At 48.0% G+C, this 22,595-nt stretch overlaps 3 protein-coding genes across 8 annotated transcripts in view; 1 reads left to right on the top strand and 2 right to left on the bottom strand.

Annotated features, from left to right (window-relative positions):
• Positions 1-281: 281 nt before the first annotated feature.
• Positions 282-4,862, bottom strand: LOC124347702. Of its 5 annotated transcripts, XR_006919938.1 has the most exons (8): positions 4,648-4,862; positions 4,238-4,575; positions 3,852-4,180; positions 2,108-2,243; positions 1,923-2,027; positions 1,745-1,842; positions 1,435-1,680; positions 282-612 (listed from the first exon to the last, which is right to left on the bottom strand). XR_006919938.1 is itself a non-coding variant. In XM_046798474.1 (4 exons), the coding sequence occupies exons 2-4, from the start codon at positions 4,524-4,526 to the stop codon at positions 2,214-2,216; spliced, it is 648 nt and encodes a 215-aa protein (XP_046654430.1). In that variant the 5' UTR covers positions 4,527-4,575; positions 4,648-4,855; the 3' UTR covers positions 2,118-2,213. The 5 variants fall into 5 exon arrangements, 4 of the variants coding, with proteins under 4 accessions (XP_046654430.1, XP_046654431.1, XP_046654429.1 ...); XM_046798474.1 differs by lacking the exons at positions 282-612; positions 1,435-1,680; positions 1,745-1,842; positions 1,923-2,027 and having other exon boundaries at positions 2,118-2,243; positions 4,648-4,855; XM_046798475.1 differs by lacking the exons at positions 282-612; positions 1,435-1,680; positions 1,745-1,842; positions 1,923-2,027; positions 2,108-2,243 and adding an exon at positions 3,000-3,765 and having other exon boundaries at positions 4,648-4,854.
• Positions 4,863-5,060: 198 nt separating this feature from the next.
• Positions 5,061-6,444, top strand: LOC124348974 (dnaJ homolog subfamily C member 8-like). Its single transcript, XM_046799409.1, has 6 exons — positions 5,061-5,275; positions 5,370-5,528; positions 5,598-5,664; positions 5,731-5,825; positions 5,892-5,962; positions 6,032-6,444. Exons 1-6 carry the CDS (start codon positions 5,180-5,182, stop codon positions 6,306-6,308), a joined length of 765 nt encoding a protein of 254 aa, XP_046655365.1. The 5' UTR covers positions 5,061-5,179; the 3' UTR covers positions 6,309-6,444.
• Positions 6,445-6,454: 10 nt separating this feature from the next.
• The window catches only part of LOC124344197, a 28,829-nt gene continuing 12,688 nt past the window's right edge, over positions 6,455-22,595 (bottom strand). The window contains exons 5-17 of one of the 2 annotated variants that reach the window (XM_046797704.1): positions 20,643-22,394; positions 15,235-19,535; positions 12,720-13,869; positions 11,258-12,648; positions 10,442-11,193; positions 9,545-10,347; positions 8,462-8,652; positions 8,207-8,391; positions 8,036-8,138; positions 7,804-7,965; positions 7,543-7,739; positions 7,263-7,471; positions 6,455-7,181 (exon numbers count right to left, since the gene is read on the bottom strand). In XM_046797704.1, the coding sequence (XP_046653660.1) occupies positions 7,036-7,181; positions 7,263-7,471; positions 7,543-7,739; positions 7,804-7,965; positions 8,036-8,138; positions 8,207-8,391; positions 8,462-8,652; positions 9,545-10,347; positions 10,442-11,193; positions 11,258-12,648; positions 12,720-13,869; positions 15,235-19,535; positions 20,643-22,394 (11,342 nt within the window). In that variant the 3' untranslated portion in view covers positions 6,455-7,035. The remainder of the gene's footprint in view (positions 7,182-7,262; positions 7,472-7,542; positions 7,740-7,803; positions 7,966-8,035; positions 8,139-8,206; positions 8,392-8,461; positions 8,653-9,544; positions 10,348-10,441; positions 11,194-11,257; positions 12,649-12,719; positions 13,870-15,234; positions 19,536-20,642; positions 22,395-22,595) is intronic. The other variant, XM_046797696.1, reaches the window with a different exon arrangement.

Genomic DNA, 22,595 nt, shown 5'->3' with positions numbered 1-22,595 from the left:
TCCTGGGGTTATTTTCGTGATTTAACACTTTTACTTCTCTTTTACTATACTTCACTTGATTACTTCATTCGACTTCATTTTGTTTACTGTACTTTACTTTACCTTACTATTCCGTTACACTTTACTCAACTTTGCTTTATTTCACTTTCGGAAATAAAGTAAAAGAATAGTAAGAATCAAGTATAATGCAGTAAAAAAATGAAGTAATGAAGTGAAGTATAGTAAAAGAGAAGTAAAAGTAAAGTAAAATGGGTAGCTATAGTACACTTTTACCGGACTTGCCATTGCTGACAAGTCCGTACTGACAAGGGGGGGGGGGATTAAGGTGCATTGCCTTATAACAGGCTTGCCTTGCGGCAAATTTTGGGCTTGGCGACTCTCCGACCCCGCGGCTTGTAAACCACGAGACCGAACAGCACGGCCCGTGCAGGGGAGAACAAAGGCGTGGTAGACAACGGGTTAACTAACACAAACGAAATAATACCAACAATACGATGATCCACGTTGATGACGAGTTTCGTTCGCACCAGGAGAGGGGCAACATCCGACGGAGACCGGTGACGACCGTTAAGGATGACAAAATCCATCTTCTAGACGTCTCCTCTGCATTACCTGAATAAAAACAAAACAATTCTTATTAAGTGACATGCCAATAAAAGTTACATAATAGTCACACAATACATATAAGTTCATTGATATGGTATTTTTGCTCAAAACTTCAAAGGCGCACTTAAAATTGCTTAAAATCTACCTAACAATGTTGAGAACTGTACACATAACAAAGCTCACTAGCTAGTCTAAAAAAAAAATTCCGGAAGTAGACCGGAAGTAACAACAGCGCCTCAACCATTGAGCTGTCATCAAATTAAACCACATTTTCGTGATCCCCATGAAATTTGGGGTCGATTAGGTGTGATTTAGATGAAATCCAAAATTTGGCCAAAATCGAGAATTTTCCTGAACTATAGTTCAGGAAAATTTTCGAAACCGGAAGTACGCGTACGTAAAAAAGATAACATGAACTTTACCACAAATTTGACGAGGATCACGAATATGTGGTTCTTTTGTACGTCGAATAAATATTGACTGAACTACTGACTGAAATGTAAAAACCGGAAGTAGAAAAAAAAAGCAATTATCGAAAATTTAACAAGTGAGCTTTGTTGCTGGAATAGTAATCGTCAGTTATCACTAAATATTTCAACAAAATAACTGCCAATAAATATAAAAAAAGATGTTCAAAGTAACTGAAACTGACTGTTTTAACAGCTGCAAATTATCAAAAAGCCATCTAGCGTTAGAAAAAAGAAACGTCCAAGTAAAACTTCGTTGGCGCGTAAAAGGGCCTGATTTTGGAAACTATTACACAGACAGAGACTAAAGCAACTAGACTTTTGGTAGATAACCTACGAAAATAAGTCAATTGTTGGGTACCTGGGCATAATCCCGTGGTGAGTGACTGCACAGCGGACGGAAGCGATCATGAAGTGGTCCAGAAACTCGCCAAATTGTGTTTAGAAGCAGTAAAGCTAGATGATAAGCTAGATGAGGATGGAGGAGGATGTCGCGAAGATAGGGATGGACGTTGGTGGAAGTCCCTCTTCCGTCATGGAAAAGGTCAGCATTGGCACAAGAATCTCCTTGCCAGGACCACACGATTTCATAAAGAAACTGCGTGCTCTGTAAAAAAAAGTGTTTTTCATGAATGAAAATACAAAATTGAATAAAGCATGTCAATCTTTACCTTTTCTAAGAAGCACACTGAAATGCTCATGATAAAAAACCGTAAAAATGGAATCCACAGCAGGTTATTCACATCACACTCTTCATGACTCTGAAACTCTATGTGGAAATGGGACAAGGAAATTCTCTATGTTATTTACAAATTTACACAAATTTACCTATGAGAAATAAAACTATACCTATCCCTCATCTGGGTTGCCTTCTAAGCAGAAGTAGAAACAGCCATAACAAAAAACATGCTGTTGCAGGGTACACCACCAAAATTGCGACATTCAGAAAAGATCCTATGGTTCATGAAATAGAATACCTATGTTACATGAAAAATCTGAATTGTAATGGCCTGGTAGCAGTAATGGGGAATTACCTTATCTCAGCACATTTGTATTCCACTATATGTGGGCTTGAAACTTTAATTTTAGGCTTTTGACAGCATGATGACTCTATTGGATGGAAAGTGACTAAGCGCTAAGTCAACTTGTTGGAATGACTGACAGTTGCATCTAAAATTTGAAGAAATAAAATGATACAGTATAAAAGTAAGGAAACTAGGTAAAGATAAACCTACACAAGATACGAAGTTCAATTTGGTAATTGAAATCACAGGAATATAAGTATAAATTAGCAACCAATTGTTTCGCCCATTTTGCCTCGTTTCACGATGTAACAACAACAAGACGACACTGGCGACATCTAGTAATGAGTTTTGAATCCTTAGATGATTGCAGTCACAGCTAAATGTGAACCAATTTCGCAATTTAGCAATTCGCAGCAAGCAGCAAGAGACCATTCATTATGGGGCGAATGAACTGCAGTTTCATGCCACATGATCAATGGAATTGCTAGGTATAAATTGTAGGCTATGTCAGCTGCTAATTCACCACACAAAAAATTCACTTCAGTACCAGCCTGACGGTGGCATCAGGAGTGGCAGATGCAATTTGGATTAGTGCTAGCCTTGCTCAACACGAGGTTTTTTTTCTTCTGACACCTCGCTCACCGATTCGGCTGCTCGTTTTCGATGGGACGAAGCCTTTGATTGGCTTCGTTCAGGAAGACTCCCCTTTTGGTATCTTCCGCAAGTTTGGGAAAAACGGTTTCTCGTCTGGAATTACACATAACTGTAATAAAGTGTTCTTTAAAAAACTGGAAATAAACTGAAGGTGCACAAATTCAATACGTTCAGAATCCATCGAAAACATAATAACCAAAGAATAAACATACAAACGACTTTGCATGAAAGTGGCTTAAATCTTAAATGGTATCCATCCTTGAGTTTATTGTTATCTTTTTTGTTTTTAAGAGAATTTCCATTCGGCGCTTGATTTGAACATAACTTTAGCGGGTTATTTCTTGACACAGTAATGACAGCAGTATGATTAAATACAATGTTTTAAATGAGGTGCCAGTCCACTTAAGATTAATAAAGATTCATTAATCTTTAGTCTTTATCCTGTCGACTTTTTTCTTGGTAACAATAATAGACAGTTATTACAGGGATTGGAATTGGGTTCTATTCCATTACATCTTGACGAGCGCAGCACTTGACCATCTTGATATCCAAGCGAAAACGGAGATATCTTCTGGCCAGTAAATTGAGACACAGGCAAACCAGGGCACAACTTAGTTTCTCCGTAGCATCGAAGCAACTCTGATAGTTCGGATTCTGACGAAAATGTCGTATTCAACGAGTCGAGACCCAGAAATGCACCAAATAGGGAGTAACACGCGACACCAGTGAGTAAATCAATTTCTACACTTCTTCGAATATGAACTTTCCCAGCAATATACACATTCTCAGCACAGATCATGTTAGTTGTCGAAGGACGGTTTGGTATTTCAACTTGAATCCACGCCCAGGATAAAGAAGGAAGTCGCACTTCTCTTATGTTTACATGAATATCCTGTGATCGCTCCTGAGCTTGATTCGAGTTCAATTCAATTTCATTACTGAGAATATCCTCTTCTTTCTCCATTAATGGCTGAGGTAAACTACGCACTACTGGTGTGTTAGATCTGATTAGACTAGCGGATGATGGACAGTCATTCGTTGGATTCATTTCAACTGATATATAGTTTAAGATAACTTCTTCTTGGTCAGTATCACTTACATCAATCGATTTTGAAGAGAAGTTGTTCAAGGATTCAGACGGCAATTCTTCGCGAGCTACGGTAGAGTGTTCCTCTTCACTAGAAATTTTCTTTTTCTTGAAATAGGTGTTGGTAAGGGGTGGGAATTGAAAAGGCGACAGTAATGATATTGTGTTGTCATTAACCAGGTTTAGATGGGAATTAGAACCATTCATTTCTTCTTCTTGGGTGACTGATACTTGCTGGATCACAGAATCATGAGACAGTTTTGTTGATTTTACTGAGGGTTTGCTTCTATCCTTGGGAGGTTTTCTCTTCTTAGGTGATTTGTTTAAGTTACTGGGGCATCCTTAAAAAAAAGAAAAAGTTAACTACCACAAGAAAGCATCACTTTACTATCAAATACCTGGAAAAATTCGAGGAAGTGCATTTTGTTTCAACCTCCAATTAAGCATGGGGAGAAAAACTTCTTTGTCTTCAATGATAAACTTATTTGCTTTATGAATGTCATGTTCTTCAAAATGTATTGAACACACTTTATCTGTTGGATTCAGGGTGCCTTTTCTTGGAATCATCCTTGCCCACATTTCACGCTGAATGTCATTTTTAGGAGCTGTAAACATGGCTCGTCTGATTAACTTTCCATTTTTAACATGACCAGTATCACAGTATGGCACACAGCAGTTAGCTGGCATTTTAGTGCACTTGTGCAAAAAGAATAAACATAAAGGATTTTTTTACTACCTGATAGGTAAATCAGAGAAAATTATTTCAGAATATTCAGATAAGGGCAGTGCCGAGGAAAAAAATGCATACCTTTTTCACTATTTGACTGGTTTTAGAACCTAAAGCTTGAGAACAAGTTTTTTCACTTTAATTCGTGAAGTAAGTAAAAAAAAATATTTCGCGTTCAAGCAAATACAAACAAAACACGTGCCGTTGTCATTCCACCATGACAACAGCAGAGCTAGAAAGTAAAAACGATGGAAACGTCTGACAACTGTCGTCATTTGACTTGCGACCGAAGCGCACCGAACGGTTAGGCCTACCGTTTGTCGGGTTTAATATTATAAAATTGATTTCAGTTAATTCGTATTCTTGTATAACATTATAGTATCTTGTTAGTAGATTTAAATTTTCTAATATCGCAAAGGCCTGAAAGAATTAAAAAAATAAATCAGTCTCTGTCATCCGTTTGATGTAGCGCATTTGGTGACTAGAGCATTTCTAAACTTTGGCATTGGTACTTGGTAGTGGCCTTCCCATCCCCTTAAAATCGTTTGACAGATTAATTTCCGTTTCATTAGTTAATTTAATAAAATTTTGTTTACAAAGATTTGTCTTTTGAATGGCTGGAATAGACAGCCAATCTTCGGTCGGCAGTATGAATAGCGATTTAGATCACAGTAAAGTGGAGCATTGCTTTCAGGAGTTTTACACAGAGGTAAACAATCTAGCATGGTTTTTCATTATGTATATTTAGTAGGAAAAACTTGTGGAATATTCCATAACTTTTGGTTCATTTTATTTGATTGCAGGTCAAACAAATTGAAAAACGTGACTCTGTTCTGACTTCAAAGCAGCAAATTGATCGATTGCTAAGAGCTGGTTCATCATACTTTAATCTCAACCCTTATGAAGTGCTTCAAATTGACCATGAACTTCCTGTAGAAGAAATTAAAAAGAAATACAAGAGGGTTGGTACACATTTTCCAATGAATTGCTATTAAATTTATGTTTCTGATCCTGTTTTTGGAATGACCCAGCTATCCATTTTAGTTCACCCTGATAAAAACAGTGATGATGCAGATCGTGCACAACAAGCCTTTGAAGGTAAATACAACCTTAACATTAAATTGTAAATTAAAAATACAAACAACATAAATTCTTTCCATGTAGTTATCAACCGAGCCTGGAAAATTCTAGAAAATGATAAAACCAGAAAACGTTGCTTGGAGATTGTTGAGGAAGCTACTGGAATGACTGATCTGGCAGTAATTATCTACTTTAAATTATCTAATCAAATTTTCGTGTTATTCAATTTGTCTATTGTAAATCAGATTTCCGAGAAAAGGAAAAAACTGAAGAAAGAAGGAAAGGATACACGAATTGATGAAGATGACCCAGTCAAGTATGAACTATTTTTTTCTTTTTTGCTTTGGGTTTTAGCTTATCCACTTACTTTATTATCCATTTCTAGATACCGCCGCGCAGTCTATGTGATGACGATCAAGCTCTTCGCTGACATGGAGCGAAAACGAAGAGAATTGGAGCAACGCGATATGGAGGAAAGGAAGCGCAAGAGGGAAACTGAAATTGAGGCAGAAGAGAAGGCCAAGGTGGACAAAGAATGGCAAAAGAACTTCGAAGAATCGCGCCAAGGGCGAGTGAGCAGCTGGCAAAAATTTCAACACAAGAAAACCAAAACGTCCAAGGGATTTTTCAAACCTCCTAAAAATAAGATGGAGCAACGTTGAAACGTTGGATTCTCGCGCACTTTTCTAAAAATTGTCTAATTCGTACGACCGAAGATAAAAACAAACTAATATGACTTACTTTGCACTGAAAGAAATCTTCTCAAAAAAGATCAATAAAATGTAAAATGATATCAAAGATCTATCAATTGAATTGCACAAATTTACATAAATATATTCTGAGAAAAAAAAACAAATTCATCACCATCACAGAGCGCACGTCGGGATAAAGGGCACAAAAGTTTTTTTCTAGTTGAGGGTGAGGGAACTGAAGGGGCGAAAACATCAGTTAGAAGAGAGAATAATTCTCCATTAGGAAGTAGAAATGTAAATGTCATAGCAAAAACGGATGGAAGTTGAAGATATTGCAAATGGCACGACCACATGTTCGCATCATTATGTACAACAAGAACAGGCTTGAATATTAAGGAAAAACAGCTCGCGACGTTGCATAGCCAATTCACTCGTTATTCGTTTTAGTTGTGTGACGAATGCTGGTGCTGTTTTTCTTTTTCTAATTTAAGGCTTCGGAATAATGGACGCGGAATGCAGTCTAGTCTTTTCACATTATTTGCGAATGGAATGTTTCGCACGGGGAATATTTCAATCGTCGTTTCTTCTAAAGCCTAATTTTGTCATGTCCACTTGTTTCGGCGTGACGGAGTTGGGAGGGGTTAACTCTTCGTGGACTGGATATGTTTTGCTTCGATGTACCCGTAGCGTCGCCGTTTCACTCGCCAGATGGACGCTCCATCGCTGTGCGCAGGGGCACGGAACCCTCCACCCAAAGTCCGGCTCGTTCAACGACACTCTGCCAGAGCGTCACTTCTTTGCCGCTAGCGTCCATCCACTCGACCGGTTTTCCTTGGAATAAACCTTAGAGAAATTGCAACATTGTTATTATTTTAGTAAAAAAAAACCTAAGGCGACTGAGAAAGTTTTATCCAAATTTCTCACCGGTGCCAAGGTTGAGTCGGAGTCCGCCGAGAAACTCTTTTGTAGCCAACCGGTCGTGATTCCAAATATCCAATTCCAGGGCACGTTCTTTCAGTTCCTGATGAGCAACATCATCGAAAGTGAAAGTACAATTCCAAACGGGGTTCGATGTCCTACGGCAAATGCTTGTCTTGTGTTTGGTCGTTTTACCCTTTTCGGGCATCAGGGTTCTAAAAAGAACAATTACATTGGGATTACAGACCAGCCTTTTCCGTTTCCCACTTCATTATCAGATTCTCACCCTTTACACAGTGCGTCAATGTTTCCGTTGGGCCTGGCGGGGATGAGGCCCTTGGCCTCTTTAACAATTACGTGTAGAGCTCCTTTAGATTTCTTGGTCCTTTTGGTGGGAGAGGACTCACCGGGAATGTACTTGAGCGCAACAATCATGTCGCCGCGGTAGAACGGCATGACACCAGGATCCTCTACCATTTCAGACTGTACCAAAAGAATTTTCAATGAAAGACACTATCCAACAAAAGTTTCTTTAGATATTAATTACCCTTTCTTGAAGTTGATACCAATGGGGAGTTGGGTCGTCAAAAATTCGCCCGGCAAGTGGTAAAGTGATTTCACCGAGGAAATCGTTGCGACCAAACATGTCACTATGCCAGACAGTCAGCCATAGTGTTCGGTTCTCCAAATCGGAAAGGGAGGTGGTAAACTGAGAAAAATACAATAAAAGGTTATTTAAAAAATAGTCTGAAATACTTTGATTGCAGGCGAACTCTTACCTTTAAATTTTCTTCAAACATCGGTGATAGGGTGTGCTTTTTTACTTTGGTCTTTCTTTTACCGCTCTTGGAACGGTCAGGTAACAAATAAACTTTAGCATACCTATTTGATTAGAAAAACAGTTAAACGACAACTCGTGATAAGGGGACTTGATTGCTATTGTTCATTACGGATCTGATCGGTTTCGTTTGGTGTCCACAGGTGCTAGGTCTTTGCACTGTTTGACGAAAACCTCTAGGGCAGTTTGGCGATAGTTGTAATGTAGGCCAAACTGAATCTCACCACGGACAGCCACTGTTCCGTAGCGGGCTTCGCCAGCAGCCGAGTAGACGCTGGCCATGGAATCGCTTCGAGTCTATATAAATTGTGTTGAGAAATTTATCGAGATGTCAACGGCTGGTAATCAATATCAATGAGAAACTTACGCCAAGTGCGGACAGTGATGCACTGCGAGACTTGTTGTTGACTGTAGTAACAGACAATTCGCTATCGTCCAGCGTATCGGAGGCCGATACACTGGAGAAGGACTCGCCGCTAGCCGCACTGCTGGCTACACTCGTCCGCAGTCCCTCCCGAACAAAGGAAGGACTCGACGAATAAGGTTCTCTTCTCTCATCTGCAAACAAAAAAACAAGAAAGAAGGAAAGAATAACGTTCAATTAGTAGATGTAGAACGTAGCACGTTTATATATTTGAGCGCGACCAAGTACATACTTAAAATAACCCCCATGACGTCGTTTATTATTTCGAGCAGAAGACGAATGACTTTTTCCTTTTATTCGGGGCCTTACGCGAATAGTTACAATTTCCGGCTCGGGTGCCTTTTTGAGGCAACAGCAGCAGCAATATTTAGTCAAAAATCCCTTCCAGTTGCTGGTCTGAGAAGAATTTGCTTGGGACTCGGGGGAAAACGTTTCGTACTTCATTTGTGTTTCACCAACACGACAGACTAACACGATTCCGTGATACCCATTTCTGACTGCCCGGCATTATTTATCATTATTACAGTGCAGGAAACCAAATTCCCGAGCCTAAACCTAATCGCCCGGAATTCAGGTCTCATCAAAACCGCAACTTGGGTTTTTCTTCTTCTTCCATTTTGTCAAAATGGCTGCTGAAGTCTGAAAACGGGAAAAGGGCGGGCCCTATTTCGTTTCGTGATATTTGTCATGTTGGTCAACCTCCTTTCCCCTGAACCCTTTTGTGTCAAATCGAGAGACCCAGAAACAGGAAAAAACCCGGGTGGTTTCAATAACCCAAGATAGAGAGCGTGGGCGCATGAGCGGAAATTGTTATTCCTAGAGGGGGGGGGGGCATCTTGATTGATCAATAAAGTGGAGAACAAGTAGATTGCGTCGAAAGTTTAGGAATAGTTCTCACGGATGAGAAATCTCTTAATTCCCCCCAGAAAAAGACTCGTGTGGTTAATTCGGCGTGCAACAGCTGTTGACAACCGCAAAAAGGGCAGCTGCTTAATGGCGAGTGAAAAATTCCTCCGAGTTAATTACCTGCCAACATGGAACGAACGTTCCTCCGACTGGACAAAGAGGCCGCCGATCCTGTTGAACGAGGAGTGACGGACTCGGCACCCAGCCAGGGAGCAGACGGGGCGCGTTGAGGTGTGTTACTGCGCTGAGGAGTTTTGGGCGTTGTCTCGACATGATGTGAAGACGCTGATCCAGTGTGCCCACGAAATCCAGGTGGCCTGTAACGGGCCGAACGGACCGGCGTGGCATCATTGGAAGTGTTGAGACTCGTCTCGGAAGCCGAGTTGGTCGTCGTGTGGCTCAACAGGAGCGAAAGTGATTTCTTGACACCGGCCGTTGAGACAGAAATGGACGGCGACGAACTCGAACCCAAGTCGAGTTCGTTCTCCACGGCGCTCAATGCGGTGGCGCTGCGCGGCAGTGTCGTCGAACGCGGCTCCGAGGCTTCGGCGCTTCCTCTTTCCTCTCTCGTGTCGGGCACGCTGGAACGACGTTTCGACGAGAGGCGAGTAATGACCAGCCGATCCCAGGCGCCATCTTCATCTTCGGCATCGCCACTCTGCTGGTGGTCGGCAACGCTGGAGAGCATGGCGCTGCTGGCCACGGGCGAAGTGGAAAGCAGCACGTCACTGCTGGCCGACCGCTCCCTGTCACGTTCTCTAGCCATCCGCACGGCATCTCTTTCGAGAAGATTGGGAAGTGAGAACTTGGACGAATGGCCGGCTGAGGCTCCGCGGACACGCAATCCCCGTGACGAATCACGATCCAGCAGCTCGCCAGTGCTGGCGAACAATTCGCTAGACGAAGCAGATCCAGCACTTCGCCTGTTTTGACATGTAAACAAAAAATCTTATTAGTCAAACACGAACATGATTCAAAACATTATATAAGCAGAAACTCTTGGAAGTGGAAACAAACCGTTTGGCCTCCAAAGAAAGTTTCGTTCTCGAATCTGCAGCGATGGCGGATTCAAAGCTGCTACGCCAGCCGGAAAATTCGTCTTCTTTCTCTTCGGCAATGTCAGAGACGCCACTGCTGGATGACTGGAGGGCATCCCTGTTGGCACTGTCGCGTGACGTCCGGGCAAACAGCGAGAAGCGCGGAAGTTTGCGAGCTTTCTTGTAGAAACGATCCTCGTCAGCGGGATCTTCCTCGACAACCGAAGCGCTGGCGACGGCTGCCGCAGCGGCAGAGACGCTCATTTCCTGCAACTGCTGTTGTTGCTGTTGTTGTTGCTCCTCGGCCATACGTCTCCGTTCGGCTTCAAGAGTTCGAGCCCGTTCAGCTAGTCGGGCCTTGACGCTACGGGAACCGCCAATAAAGTTGCCGCTGCTGCGGCTGTTCTCTTCCGGAAGGGAAGCGAATCCATCTCCGCGGAGGCTGCTGCTGCGCGGCTGTTGTTGTTGCTGCTGCTGCTGTTCAACTCCTACCAACTGAGGAGGCAACGACGAAGACATCCGCTTCTCGTAAGTATGCAAGCTCTCGAATCCAAACTTGATGTTGCTGTTGGAAGTGTCTCCATTCTTTTTACGATTCCGGCTGTCGTCGGATGAATCGGGCGATTGCTCCGTATCGGTAGGCGTGTCTTCCGAGTCGATGCTGGTTGAAAGCGAGCGCTTGTCGTCCGAGCAGCTGTGATGGTCCTTGTTACTGACGTACAATCGGCCGACCTGAAATAACGAAAATGCTCATTAAATGAATTCAATTCGTTGGTGAAATCAAAGTGTTGATTACCTTTGGTAGACGTGGACTGGAGGTCACTGGCTCGAAATGAGCGGCCAATCGTAGTTCCTTGAGACGGCTGGCCGACTGGGCGTCCTCGTCTAGGCTGCCGGAATGTGAAGTTGTGTCTGGACTGCTGGCCGAGACTTCGTGCATGAGCGCCACTAGTCGGTTTCCAATGTGGTGCAATACTTTGGCGATCATTGGCGGTGAGTTTTGATGCGGTTGCTGTTGGCTGGTCGAAGGATCCTCTGAACTCGGCCCAGCAGCAACAGGTGCAGTTGATTGAGCTGTCGCGTTCGTTGCCGGAAGTTTGGGACCGTTATTCAATCTCATCAGGGAATTGACGAGTCGCTGGTAGACGAAAGCTGTTTCCTTATTCAACGAGTTACTGGCGTCATCAACCGATCCGACATGGAGCCAGGGGGCGGATCCGACTGCGTCGATTTGCAAATGCGATCCATCGGGGCTGCGGTCCAGATCGAATTTCTCGATTATTTCCTGGCAACTGGCCGAAATTTGTTGCTGAAGATCAGATCTGTCACCGAGAAGTTCAGGCAATAGAGTCGACTGATCCAGCACGGCTCCGGCTGCCTCTAAATCACTGCTGGTGTAGTCGGAAGAGTCGTAGCTGTCACTCCACGTGTCTTCGCTGCTGAGATATTCCACGATTTCCTTGACTTGCTGGTCGTTGATGCCGGGCACCGATTTCATGAGGCGAGTCAATTCCGTTTCGAAAACGACCAATTGCGGAGGTTTGGTCTTCTCGCTGCCGCCGTCGTTGTTGCCTCCGCCTCCGGAGACCATGTTGCGAAAAAAGGCCCGCATCTTGTTCATCATGAGATTCGTTTCCTCGTCTGAGCTCCAGTTGTTGAAGCTGTCCTTGCGGCTGAGTTTGCCGCTCTTGGACGACTGAGAAGTGGACGTGAGTGAGCCTCCGTGATCACCCGAAGAGCCGCTACTGCCCACACTTTTCCCCGATTTCGAATCACTCTCGTCCGGTTTGTTGACCAGAGTGGCGTTGGATCCGTTAAAATCGTCGTCGCCAGACGGCGTCAAGGCGCTCGCGGCCGTTTTTTTGGTTTTCTCGTCCGTGACTCCGTCCGAACTGCCACCAGACTCGGATGACAGTCGCTGGCGGATGCCCTTTTGCGAATCGTTGAGCAGGTCGTCGCAACTGCCGACAAAGCCGCTGTCACGGCTCTGATACTTGCGCGGGCAGTTGGGATCCAGTCCACTGGCGGAAGCAGGAACGGCAGCGACAGCGACAGCAACAGCGGCGGCTTGGCTTTCGTCGACAACGACGGCCGGAAGTGGCGGTGGTGGTACTTGGGGAGTCGTCTTCATTTGGGCGTTGAGGGCTTCCAGCGTTTTGTCCGTGTCGTCAGTGGTGAAATTGGTCTATCCAGTCAAAGAAGTAGTGAGTAATGAATCTTTCCGTCTCATCAATGCGTGCTTAAAAATCAATGTTTCACCTGCTGCTGCTGCATGGCCGCCGCTTGGTCCTCTATGATGGCCAGCTGCTTCTCCACGGCCTGCTGGTTCGAGTCGCCGGCGCTGCGCTTCTTCTTGCGACGCTTGATGGTGTCAAACTGCCCGTCCGTTTTCTCCATGACAATCTCCTCTTCCTCTTCTTCCTCTTCGTCGTCGTCATCTCCGGAAGGCGACGACGACACCGAGTGGTGGAGGCTGTCCAGCGGCAGAGAGTCGGGATCGGTCGAGAGGCTGTCGGATTGGGCCCCGTCGTCAAGGTCGCTGCCGACTAAACTTGAACGGCTCCAGTCGGCGGCAGCAGCGCCGCCGGATGCTTGCATCTGCTGTCCACGAAGTCCACGCGTCTTCATTACCTTCTTCCGGCGCTGCTGCTCCGGGCTTGGATGCCCTTCGCTGTCGCTGCCGACGCTTTCGCTCCCGTCCGACGAGGTGTTGTTTCCGGCTTTGCCCAACATTTCCGCTCGGTTGCCATGACCGCCGGCACCTTCCAGTCCTAGGAAATTGGTGCGGAAGTATTTTTCCAGGCGCGATGAGGCCAGCTCAACCGGATCCGTTTCATCTTCTTCCTCGCCGCCACTCCGGCCTTCAGAGTAAATCGAACTGGACGTCTCCGAGAAGGTGTCGCTGTACTCGCTCTCCTCATTGGCGAAGCTCGTCCGCCGTTGCTTGGCGCCTGTGCCGTCGTCGTTCCGGTCGTGGGGACCGGAAGCGTTGGAGGAAGAGCCGAGACCTTGAGTAAAGTACTTTTCCAGCTCGGAAGGCTCTTTGTTGCTCATCCGCTTGTCGCCGCCGGCGCGAGACTTCCGCTCTCCGCCATCGCTTTCCTCGCAGCTCTCCTCCAGGATCGTGTGCAAAGTGAAGTCGATGGCTCGCTGGTTGTAGCCTCTGAGCTCCTCCTCTTGATCCATGTAGACTTCGTCACCGGAAGAGGCTCCAGACTCGGAGTAGAGAGACTCTCCGTCGTCGCCGATCGAGTCCAAACGGGAATCGGAAGGATCCGACTCGTAATGCAGCGTCTCTTGTTCCAGGCTGTTGGATTGATCGTGATCTTCGATGGATGTCAGGCTGACTTCTTCTTCTTCCTCTTCTTCCACTTCTTCTCCTCCGTGATGATCGTTGTAGGGGTCAGGCTACGAATAGGATAGGGATAAACGTTAGTTGTTGCCATTTGATTTACTTTAACAGACTATTTACTACTTTTATTATTCTCAAGGAATGCAGAAATTCGCTATCTAACAATAAATAATTGAGACGGCGGGCTCACCATTTTTAATTACTAAAGATAAAACTATTTTCCTTATCATCCTCCCAAAGTGATAGTTCACGAAGTAGAGTGGAAAGTTCTGCGACGAAAATACTGTCGGCTGACACTCGCAAAACAATAGTGAATTTATGACGGTCTATCAAAACAACTTCTGTTTCCCAACAAATGGCCAAGTGAACTGAATGAACGGAAACGTGAAACAGTTATGAGGTGCCCCAGTCGAGATGAAACACACATGAACAATTCAATAGCTTTTCTACTGGCAAAGTATGAAAACTACGTTGGTACTGTTTAAAACTAAATAAAAGAAATGGAACAAAAAATGGCTATGGGCAGTTTTGACAGACCTCATAAATTTGGGCTTCTTCTTTCTAAGTGGTTATCTTTTTTTGTTGTTGTTACAGTATCCTACATATGTAATGAATCACCTTGGGGTACCAAGTGTCAAAGAGAAATCTGCTACTGCTAACAACTATTGTCGCAAGAGTGTAAACATGTCATTTACAATACTCGCCGACAATAAAATTAACGTGATGAAATGACGTTTCAAACAAGAGTCCCTGGTGCCATTAGTGGGAAATCGCATCGACACTCGAGGGTTCTCGGCGCACAAAGTCAACATCTTTCGGCAACAACGACAAGGTTGCCGACACAATATTGACAGCTCAAGATTTGATACACGTACGAAATAATTGCAGTTGTGTCGTGTTAAGGTTTCTTTTTTTCCCAACAGAGCTAAATTAATGATTCGGCGAATTAAATGTAACCCTGATGAATGGCAACTTTCTCTCGTGTGCTGGAGCCCGGGGGCTCACGCGAGGTAAGTTGGCATGTCAAATCAAAAGACCCTTCAAAATAAAAAACCTTTCCCGTCTTCCTTTCTCTTACTGCGCGTGTCAAATTTGATTGGCTCCAACAAATAATTAGCTAGAAACGCCTCCCCACCACACACACACACACAACACGTTGTAACGCCCGCACTTGTCGTGTGCTGCAAGTGTTTGTCTCTTAACTAATTCAGTTATTGTCGAAATTCGCTACGCCGATTGATTTGGCCGAGAAAACTTTGTTGAGACTTTGCTTGGAAAATTGCGACCGACCGAATCAATGGGAATAGAAAATCTGGCACAGACTAAATCTAAGACTAGTGATAAAATAAATAATAAATAGCGTACTATAAGTAAACCAGGTGGCAACAACTAAAATTTATAAACGATTTTTTTCTTTTTACCGAGGATCGCATTTCGACTTGATTGCGGTGGACCACCGGTTGTTTGCGGGCTGAATGGTCGGCCGTGTAGCCGGCCGCGGACTCGAGTTCGAACGTAAAGTACTTGGCCAATTTGGAGGAGACGCCGTTGCGTTCGCTGTTCATTTCTTCGTCGTCGCTGGTGGCCAAATCGTGATCCGTCAGGACGCCATTGCCAGAGATCGTGACACACGAGCCCGATTCTTCGTTGGTCTCAGAGTCACTGCCGCCTCCGTCTTCTTCTCCGGCCATCCATTCGGCCGCAGTCCCTGTAGGGGAGGCCGGCACTTGGACGATACTAGCGGCGGCGGTCGTTGCGGGCTCTCGGGGCAGAGTGACGGTCACGCCGCTCTCATCGTCGCTTATAACGTGATCGCTGCTGCCGCTGCTGCTGCCAGTGCTGGCCTTTCCGCCGCTATTGCCCCCCTTGATGAGAACGTAACTCGTGTACTGGCGACGTGGAGTCGATCGGCCGTCGCTGAGAACGGGCGACGCAGTGACGCTGCCGCCGCCGTTGCTGCTCCGTTTGGCGGGCGGCTGTTGGCTGCTTATCGAGCTGGAACTGTCCGTGTCTGATTGCGGGTCCAGCAATTGGACTGGCGAACTGGCCACGGCAGAACTGGCACCCGAAGACGCCACGTCCTTTTGGCTGCTCGACTGTTTGATGGCGAACTGGCGCAAGTCGTTGTAGGCCGCGTTGTTGAGACCCTGCACCACCGTCTCCTGTTGCGTGTCCGTGTCGAATCCGCCACCGGCCCCGTTGCTGCAACTGTCGTCGTTGTCTGTCACGTCGGAATCGGAGCTCAAGAGACGAAGTGGCCGACTCCTGCCTTCGGTTTGGGTAAGGCCGGCAGGAGTGGAAAGAGGCAATTCGGCCGCTAAGACCTCAAAACGGGAGCTGCTGGCGATGGATGATCCAGCCAACTGAGACGACGACGACGATGATGGAGCCCGTTCTGGGCTGGACATGACGTTGGTCTCGACTGTTTTTCCTTCATGTCCGGCGTGTTGTTGCTGTTGTTGTTGTTGACCCTCGCCTTGGTCCTGTGCCGTTACGTTTTCGTCTTGCATGGGAGTTGCCGGGGCGGAGTATCCAAAGGGAGAGCCCGGGGCTATCAAAGTTGTGTCATTGGGATGTAAGACGGCCGAGCGTATCATTATTTCCTTTTCCTCTTTCTTCTCGTCGTCTTTCTCAGACTGTTGTCCGTTGACGGAATATGAATGAGGCATGACGTACGTGAATGGGGGGGTACAATCGACGGTGGTTTGGACTTTGGCTATTTCGTCGTCGTCTCTTTCTGACGTTTCAGTGAATGCAACTGGGCCAGGAGAAAGGGGCGGCGATAGTAGTAATAGTGTCGGCGGAGTAGGAGGAGGGGAATCAAGGCCAGCTGAGTCTGCCAGCGGTGGTGGTAGGGGCGCCCGGGGGCTGTTCATGTGGGGCTGATGATGATGGTGCTGGTGCTGGTGGCAGGAAGCGGCTGAGAGAAGCGGCGAAGCACAACAATGGCTGATTACATCGTCGTCGTCGTCGTGAATCTCCATCGGCTCTTGGATGGCGGCGGCGGTGCTGCTGGCGACCGACGACGGGAAAGGGGGGCATGGAAGGCCCCCAGTGCTGATGGCATTGGGGCTACTCGTTTTGGCGACGGTGGCCACTGAGCCGTCGATGGCTGGTGGAGACGACGACGACGACGGTGACGATGAATGGTCACCAACAGCTGTTATTGGTGCTGCTGCTGCTGCTGGTGGTGGGAGTGTGGGTGGAGGTGTTTGCGTATGATTTGGTGGCCCAGATTTCCAAGGTGGACTACTTTCAGCCACCTGAGCTCGTTGACTGGACAGATTTCGTTGGAGGCTTGATGGCTGCAGCGCTGCATCAGCCACACAGCACAGCAGGGAATGATCACTCGTGTAACTGCTGCGGTGGACTGGAAAGGCTACTGGCTCAGACTTGTCTAATGGCAGCCGATTCACTGTCACGACCGTTGTGCTTTGATTATCAACGGGGGAGGAGGCACTGCTCGGTATCGATTGGGAGGGCACTGCACTACTACTAGTGGTGACACTGGCACGACTTTCTACTCGCGAAGACGAGTGAGATGGAAGACAGATGTTGGTGCTGCTGCTGGGTCGACTGGCGTGATTGCCTATCTGACCATTCAAGTGAAAGTGTTGCTTCTCTTCTTCTCTCGTGTGTTGTAGTAGCTGCACAAGCTGCTGCTGGTCGGGCAAAGCGTGGCTACACTGCTGACTCAGGTGCACTGACTCGTTTTGTGGCGCAGATGCTGAAACTTCATTCGTTGCTGCTGCCGTCGTCGTCGTCGTCTCAACAGCTGGGGGCGAAACGTCACCAGAGCCATTGCCGCGCCATCTTTTGGCGGCGGGCGCAACTGCAACCCGCGAACCAGTCGGACGAATCCGGTACGTGTTGTTGATCTTGCCCAACAGCGGGCCGGCCAACCAGCTGGAATTGCTGCTGCCCGGCCGGCTCCGCGTCGGATGACGCAATTCCGGAGAAGACGGAATCGGAGAAGTGACCGCATTGGTCAAGTTCCAGTCACCTTTGGCCGTGTAGGCCTGGATCTCCGTGAAGATGCGATCTCGGTATTCCTGGAAGCCCGGAAGAGCCATTCCTTCCGGCGAATACAGGCTGGAGATGAAACTGTTGCTGGTCGGCTCCAGCGAGAGGATGTGGTCGTGATAGCTGAGCTCTTCGACGGATCGCTCGCCACTGGAGCGTTTGGAATCGGAGCGACTGAAATAGCTGCGGAGTTTCCCTCCGCCGGCTGCGCTTTGGTTCGTTGCCGTCGTCTCACTCAGCAGGGAGTGGAGGCTGTGCGTGCTGGACCGTGAGCTGGCCGGCACTTGCCAAATGGGCACAAAATGTTCCGTGACCATATGGGCCGGCGGAGGAGGCGGTGGCGGCGGTCCGTCTCTGATAAAGTGACTCATCGTCTCGTATTCGGAATGGAACGTTTCGGCTTCGAAATCGACGCTGACGCTGCTGGCGTCGAAATCCGTCTGCACTTGGCGGGAAGCGTAGGTGACCATGCTGGACCAGCCTGGCAGACAGTCGTCGATGGTGGATCCGCGATGACTGACGCTGGGCGTCTCGTCGACGCTGGTCCAGCCGTAATTGAAATCGTCCATCATGAACGTCCGGGGCGACTCGATCCCGAACGATGACCGCTGACTACTGTCGTCGGCGGTCGTTAAACCCCGGAGACGGACGATACCCGAGCCGCAACTCGAGTGAGCCGTCTGCCCGCTGACAGTCACCGTTGATGGTGGGGGTGGGGGTGCAGGTTTGACCGGTTCCGGCAGCAACTGAAATTGTTGTTGTTGTTGCTGGATGGGCATCGTGACGACAACGGGCGGTTGCTGCTGCCCTCTAGCGGCGAAAAAATCCCAGTCACTTTCGTCGATGAAACCGGCGGCCGACTCCGAGTCGTGAACGCTGCTGGAACGACACGTCTGACGGGAATGACTGTGCATCTGATGGTGGTGGTGGTGGTGGTGATGATGATCCATGCCCAGCAGCAGCGGGTCGTTGTCGAAACTGCCTTCCAGCGAATCGTCGCCGGATTTGGACGAGTCGGAACTGATGAAGACGATCTTGTAATCGTCGCCTTCCGGATGCATTTTGTCGCTGTCCAGCAGCCCGCCAATCTCGCTGGCCGTGTCGCTGCTGTTGGGGTACGTCTGACTCTGAGCCGTGACGGTCCTCGTCACTTCGCTCTGATCCCGTTGATGGCCCACCATTTGGGTGCAGCGCGAAATCTCTTCGTTGGTCCCATCCGACTCGTCCGATCCGCCAACGCCAGTCACGCCCATTTCTTCTTCTTCCTCCTCCTCTTCCGGCCGAGTCCGATTCCGCTGGACGGTGACAACATCACTTCTCGGCTCCTCATCCATTTCCTGATAATCCTGCCCAGTTTCGCTCGTCTGGACCGAGGCATCTTGCATCATCGTCACCATCGATCCTTCCTCCTCCTCCTCTTCTTCGTGAGCGTCGTGAGCGTAGTCGACGCTCACGACCTGGGCCGGCTCGGCCGTCACGATCGACATTGGCGCCACGGTGGCGATCCTTCCCGACGACGACGACGATGAAGAATTGTGAAGTTGAGTCGTCGTCGTCGTTGCTGTTGTTGTTGACGTCGAATTGTTGCCGCCCGCCACGTCTCTGACTTGTTTGACGTGCGTGATCCTGTCCTCGATGGTCCGTGTCGTTGTTCTCTTGATTGGACTGACGACGGCCTTCTTGATCGACGGTTTTTGACCTTTTGGCGGTGCGGCGCATGTCGAGAGATAGAAATATAACGGAACAAATGACACACAACCAGATTGATATGACACGGCTGCACGGGCCGTTTCGATTTTTGTCGATTTGGCCGTCACCGCCGACGACGCTGGTTCACGGTTCGACCAAAATCGATTTCCCCAGGTTTTGTTTTGCCCCCCCACGCAGCGCATTATGATTGTTATTATTTCAGTATACACACAACATCACGACTTGTGATGCAGCACAATGGAGAAATGAGAAACAAAAGATCGAGAAAATACCAGAATGCCAATAAAGTCAACCCTCAACCTCGTGCGCAGCTTCTTTTGTTTGATGATTTTCTTTTTGTATTATTGAAAAATGTGATTTTTGTTCTCATCGTGATGATGATAAAAGGAAATGAAGATTTCAGCAGTAAAGTAGTGGTAGTGGTAGTGGTAGCAGCTTAGTAGTACACCAATTGCATCGTCAAAGTAGAAAAACGAGAAGAAGAAGAAGAATGTCACACAGTTCCGGCTCCAGAAGGATTAGTGTCCAGTCACGTCTGTCATCAACGATGGCAACATTCAGAGAGAAACGAAACAAAAAAGAAGAGGAATTGGACAGAGAAAAGAAGGAGACGGGAATTTTATTTTATTTCAAAAAACCCGCGGTGACACGCACACAAAAAAAAAGCGCAAAAAAGTTAAAAAAATCACGCCGAAAATTCAAATGGAGGCCGAAAACGGGAGAATATAAGCAGCACACAAAGAAAAAATCATAATCAGGCAAAGAAAGAAGCGCATGTGTTTAAGCTTTGGAGTGTTATAAGCCAAGCCAAAATCGTGAGTTGTGTATTTGTTATCATAAAAGCGGAGCAAAAAAGCAGTTCAATGACCAAGCGAAATCATAATAATAATAATATCGCAAAAAAAGAAAGAAGAAGATAATAAGCCGTGATCCGGATAGCGGGAGGGTTTTGTTTCCCATCATTAGTTTGGTTGTTATTATTATAATACCGTTTGCTGGATGGGCGACAAGTGAAAGAAAAGGAGCGGCAGCTGGGAATGCACGGCGTGGTGGTGGTGGTGGTGGTGATGAATAAACGTGGATTCGATATGATTACCTTGTCCGTCCGCGTCGGTCTTGATGCGCTTGGTCGTCGCTTTGTTCCGGTAGAGGCTGCTGCTGTGCTGCGGGTCCACCTCGATCGGGTGGTGGCGGACGGGCGACGACTGTTGATCCTGCTGCTGTAGCTGCTGGTCGTGGGCCAGGTAAACCGTCGTCGTGCCGGGATGGTGGTGGTGGTGGTGGAGGTGTTGAGGCTGGACGACGCCAGTCACTCGCTGAGACGGAAAACCGCTCGGCTGGACCACCCCGTGACGTTTACTCATCCGGGGCATCGTCGACGACTCGTTGAGCGGTTGCGGATGACCCGGAGACGAGCCGCTGCTCCGGTTGCTGCTGTTAGTCGGCCGTTTGAGGGATCGAGTGTCCGTCATCGTGACTCGGATGGCAGACGAGGAAGGATTCCGCAAGACGACCGGATCCAGCAGCTCCTGCTGGTGCTGGCCGTCAATGTAGACGCGATTGACGTTGTTGCTCCTGGAAGCGGTGGCCGATTTGCCGCCACCACCTCCCGACGACTCGTTGGTGGAATTGCTGACGTCGGCCGTCGAGTTGCTGCCGCGACGGGAGGAGCTCTGTTGACGGGTGCCGGAAGAATTGCTGGAATCGCCGCTTTCCGGTCGTCTCCGGCTGCTGGAGGCCGAGCGATCTTCGTTGTGGCGTCGTTCCAACGAAGCCGGAACGCTCCTTCCGACCTGGTGACTTTGCGTCCCCATCCGGATCGTTCTCGGTCGGCCTCGATGAGTGCCGCTGCTGGCCAGCCGGTCGACACTGCCCGTCCGACCGTGATAATCGGCCAGTTCTTCTTCGTACGTCTTGTAAGCCATCCGCTGGTGGTGGTGGTGGTGCGGATGCTGATTTTGATGCTGGGCCAATCCTCGGTCGATGCTCCTCGTCCTCTCGCGGAACATGAGCCGGGCATCGGCCGGCATGTCTCGTTCCAGGTAGATCATGTGATCCATGTCGCCAGACATGCTCCTGGCCATGGGATTGGCCATGGGGTTGACGGGCAGAGGTATCCGCGACGTCTTTCTGCTACTCCGCAATTCGACCATGGGTGGCAACTGGACCGGTTTGGCCCAGGCCAGTTGAGGTGGTTTGATGGGCAGCCAGTCGTCGACGGGCGCCGGCGGAGGCGAGGTGGATCTCCACCTGGATTTCCAGATGGTGTCGACATCGATCCCAGGTAACAATTGCCTTCCTCTTGGTGGCTGTTGCTGCTGCTGGCCGGGCCCGACATCGGGAGTAACTCCGCGCCGGACGGGTTTTTCGTACTTTGTTTCGTAATACTCTTGGTATCGCGTGGCGGCCGAGTCTTGCGGCGGCGGCGGGCGCGGAGGTGATTGACTCGAGTGCGGATGCAGACGGCCGAGAACCACTTTCCCTTCGTAGGTGGCCAAATCGGCCTGGGAAAGACTAGCCGAGCGTCTCGGCTCCAAGCGTGACTTGATAACACCACCGTGATTGTGTGTTTGCTGCTGCTGTTGGTGGGGAATGATGCTGTACTGCAGCGGTGGATCACGGGGCTCCCACAGCAGGCCGGAATTTCCTGGCCCAGCAGCACCAGTAGCACCAGCAGCAGGCGGTCGGTTCTCATCGTCCGGTGCGGAAGGCTTATTATGGCCGGCCCCTTGGTCTCCTTGTTTCCTCATCGGCTGGCCGTGCATCAGCTGTGGCGACTGTTGTTGATGGTACACTTGCACTCGTTCCGCCGAAATGCCTCCTCCCTCCTCTTTGGCGCTGGATGGATCTATTCATCACGCACACAAAAATAAAAAAGGAGAAGAAACAACATTAGGAAAATGAGAGAACCAGGCCAGCATCCAGCAGTCCATTCATCAAGATCTCGTAGGGATTTTCTTCTTCTTCTTCTTCTGGTCTCTTTCCATCCAGCTGAGCGGAAGTAGCACACAGCACCAAGAATAGAGATTACAAGTGCTTCCGGATGCCA

The sequence above is a fragment of the Daphnia pulicaria genome, chromosome 1, assembly GCF_021234035.1.
Source record: "Daphnia pulicaria isolate SC F1-1A chromosome 1, SC_F0-13Bv2, whole genome shotgun sequence".
In the NCBI taxonomy this organism is placed as follows: domain Eukaryota; kingdom Metazoa; phylum Arthropoda; class Branchiopoda; order Diplostraca; family Daphniidae; genus Daphnia; species Daphnia pulicaria.
This window is presented reverse-complemented; position numbering and strand designations above follow the sequence as displayed.

What these genes read in the sequence shown, in the direction of transcription:
- LOC124348974 (XM_046799409.1), top strand. Translation starts at nt 5,180, where the DNA reads ATGGCTGGAATAGACAGCCAATCTTCGGTCGGCAGTATGAATAGCGAT. An exon ending in TTCAGGAGTTTTACACAGAG is followed by an intron (nt 5,276 to 5,369) that starts GTAAACAATCTA and finishes ATTTGATTGCAG; the next exon opens with GTCAAACAAATTGAAAAACG. An exon ending in TGCACAACAAGCCTTTGAAG is followed by an intron (nt 5,665 to 5,730) that starts GTAAATACAACC and finishes CTTTCCATGTAG; the next exon opens with TTATCAACCGAGCCTGGAAA.
- LOC124347702 (XM_046798473.1), bottom strand. Translation starts at nt 4,526, where the DNA reads ATGCCAGCTAACTGCTGTGTGCCATACTGTGATACTGGTCATGTTAAA. An exon ending in ACTTCCTCGAATTTTTCCAG is followed by an intron (nt 4,181 to 4,237) that starts GTATTTGATAGT and finishes CTTTTTTTTAAG; the next exon opens with GATGCCCCAGTAACTTAAAC.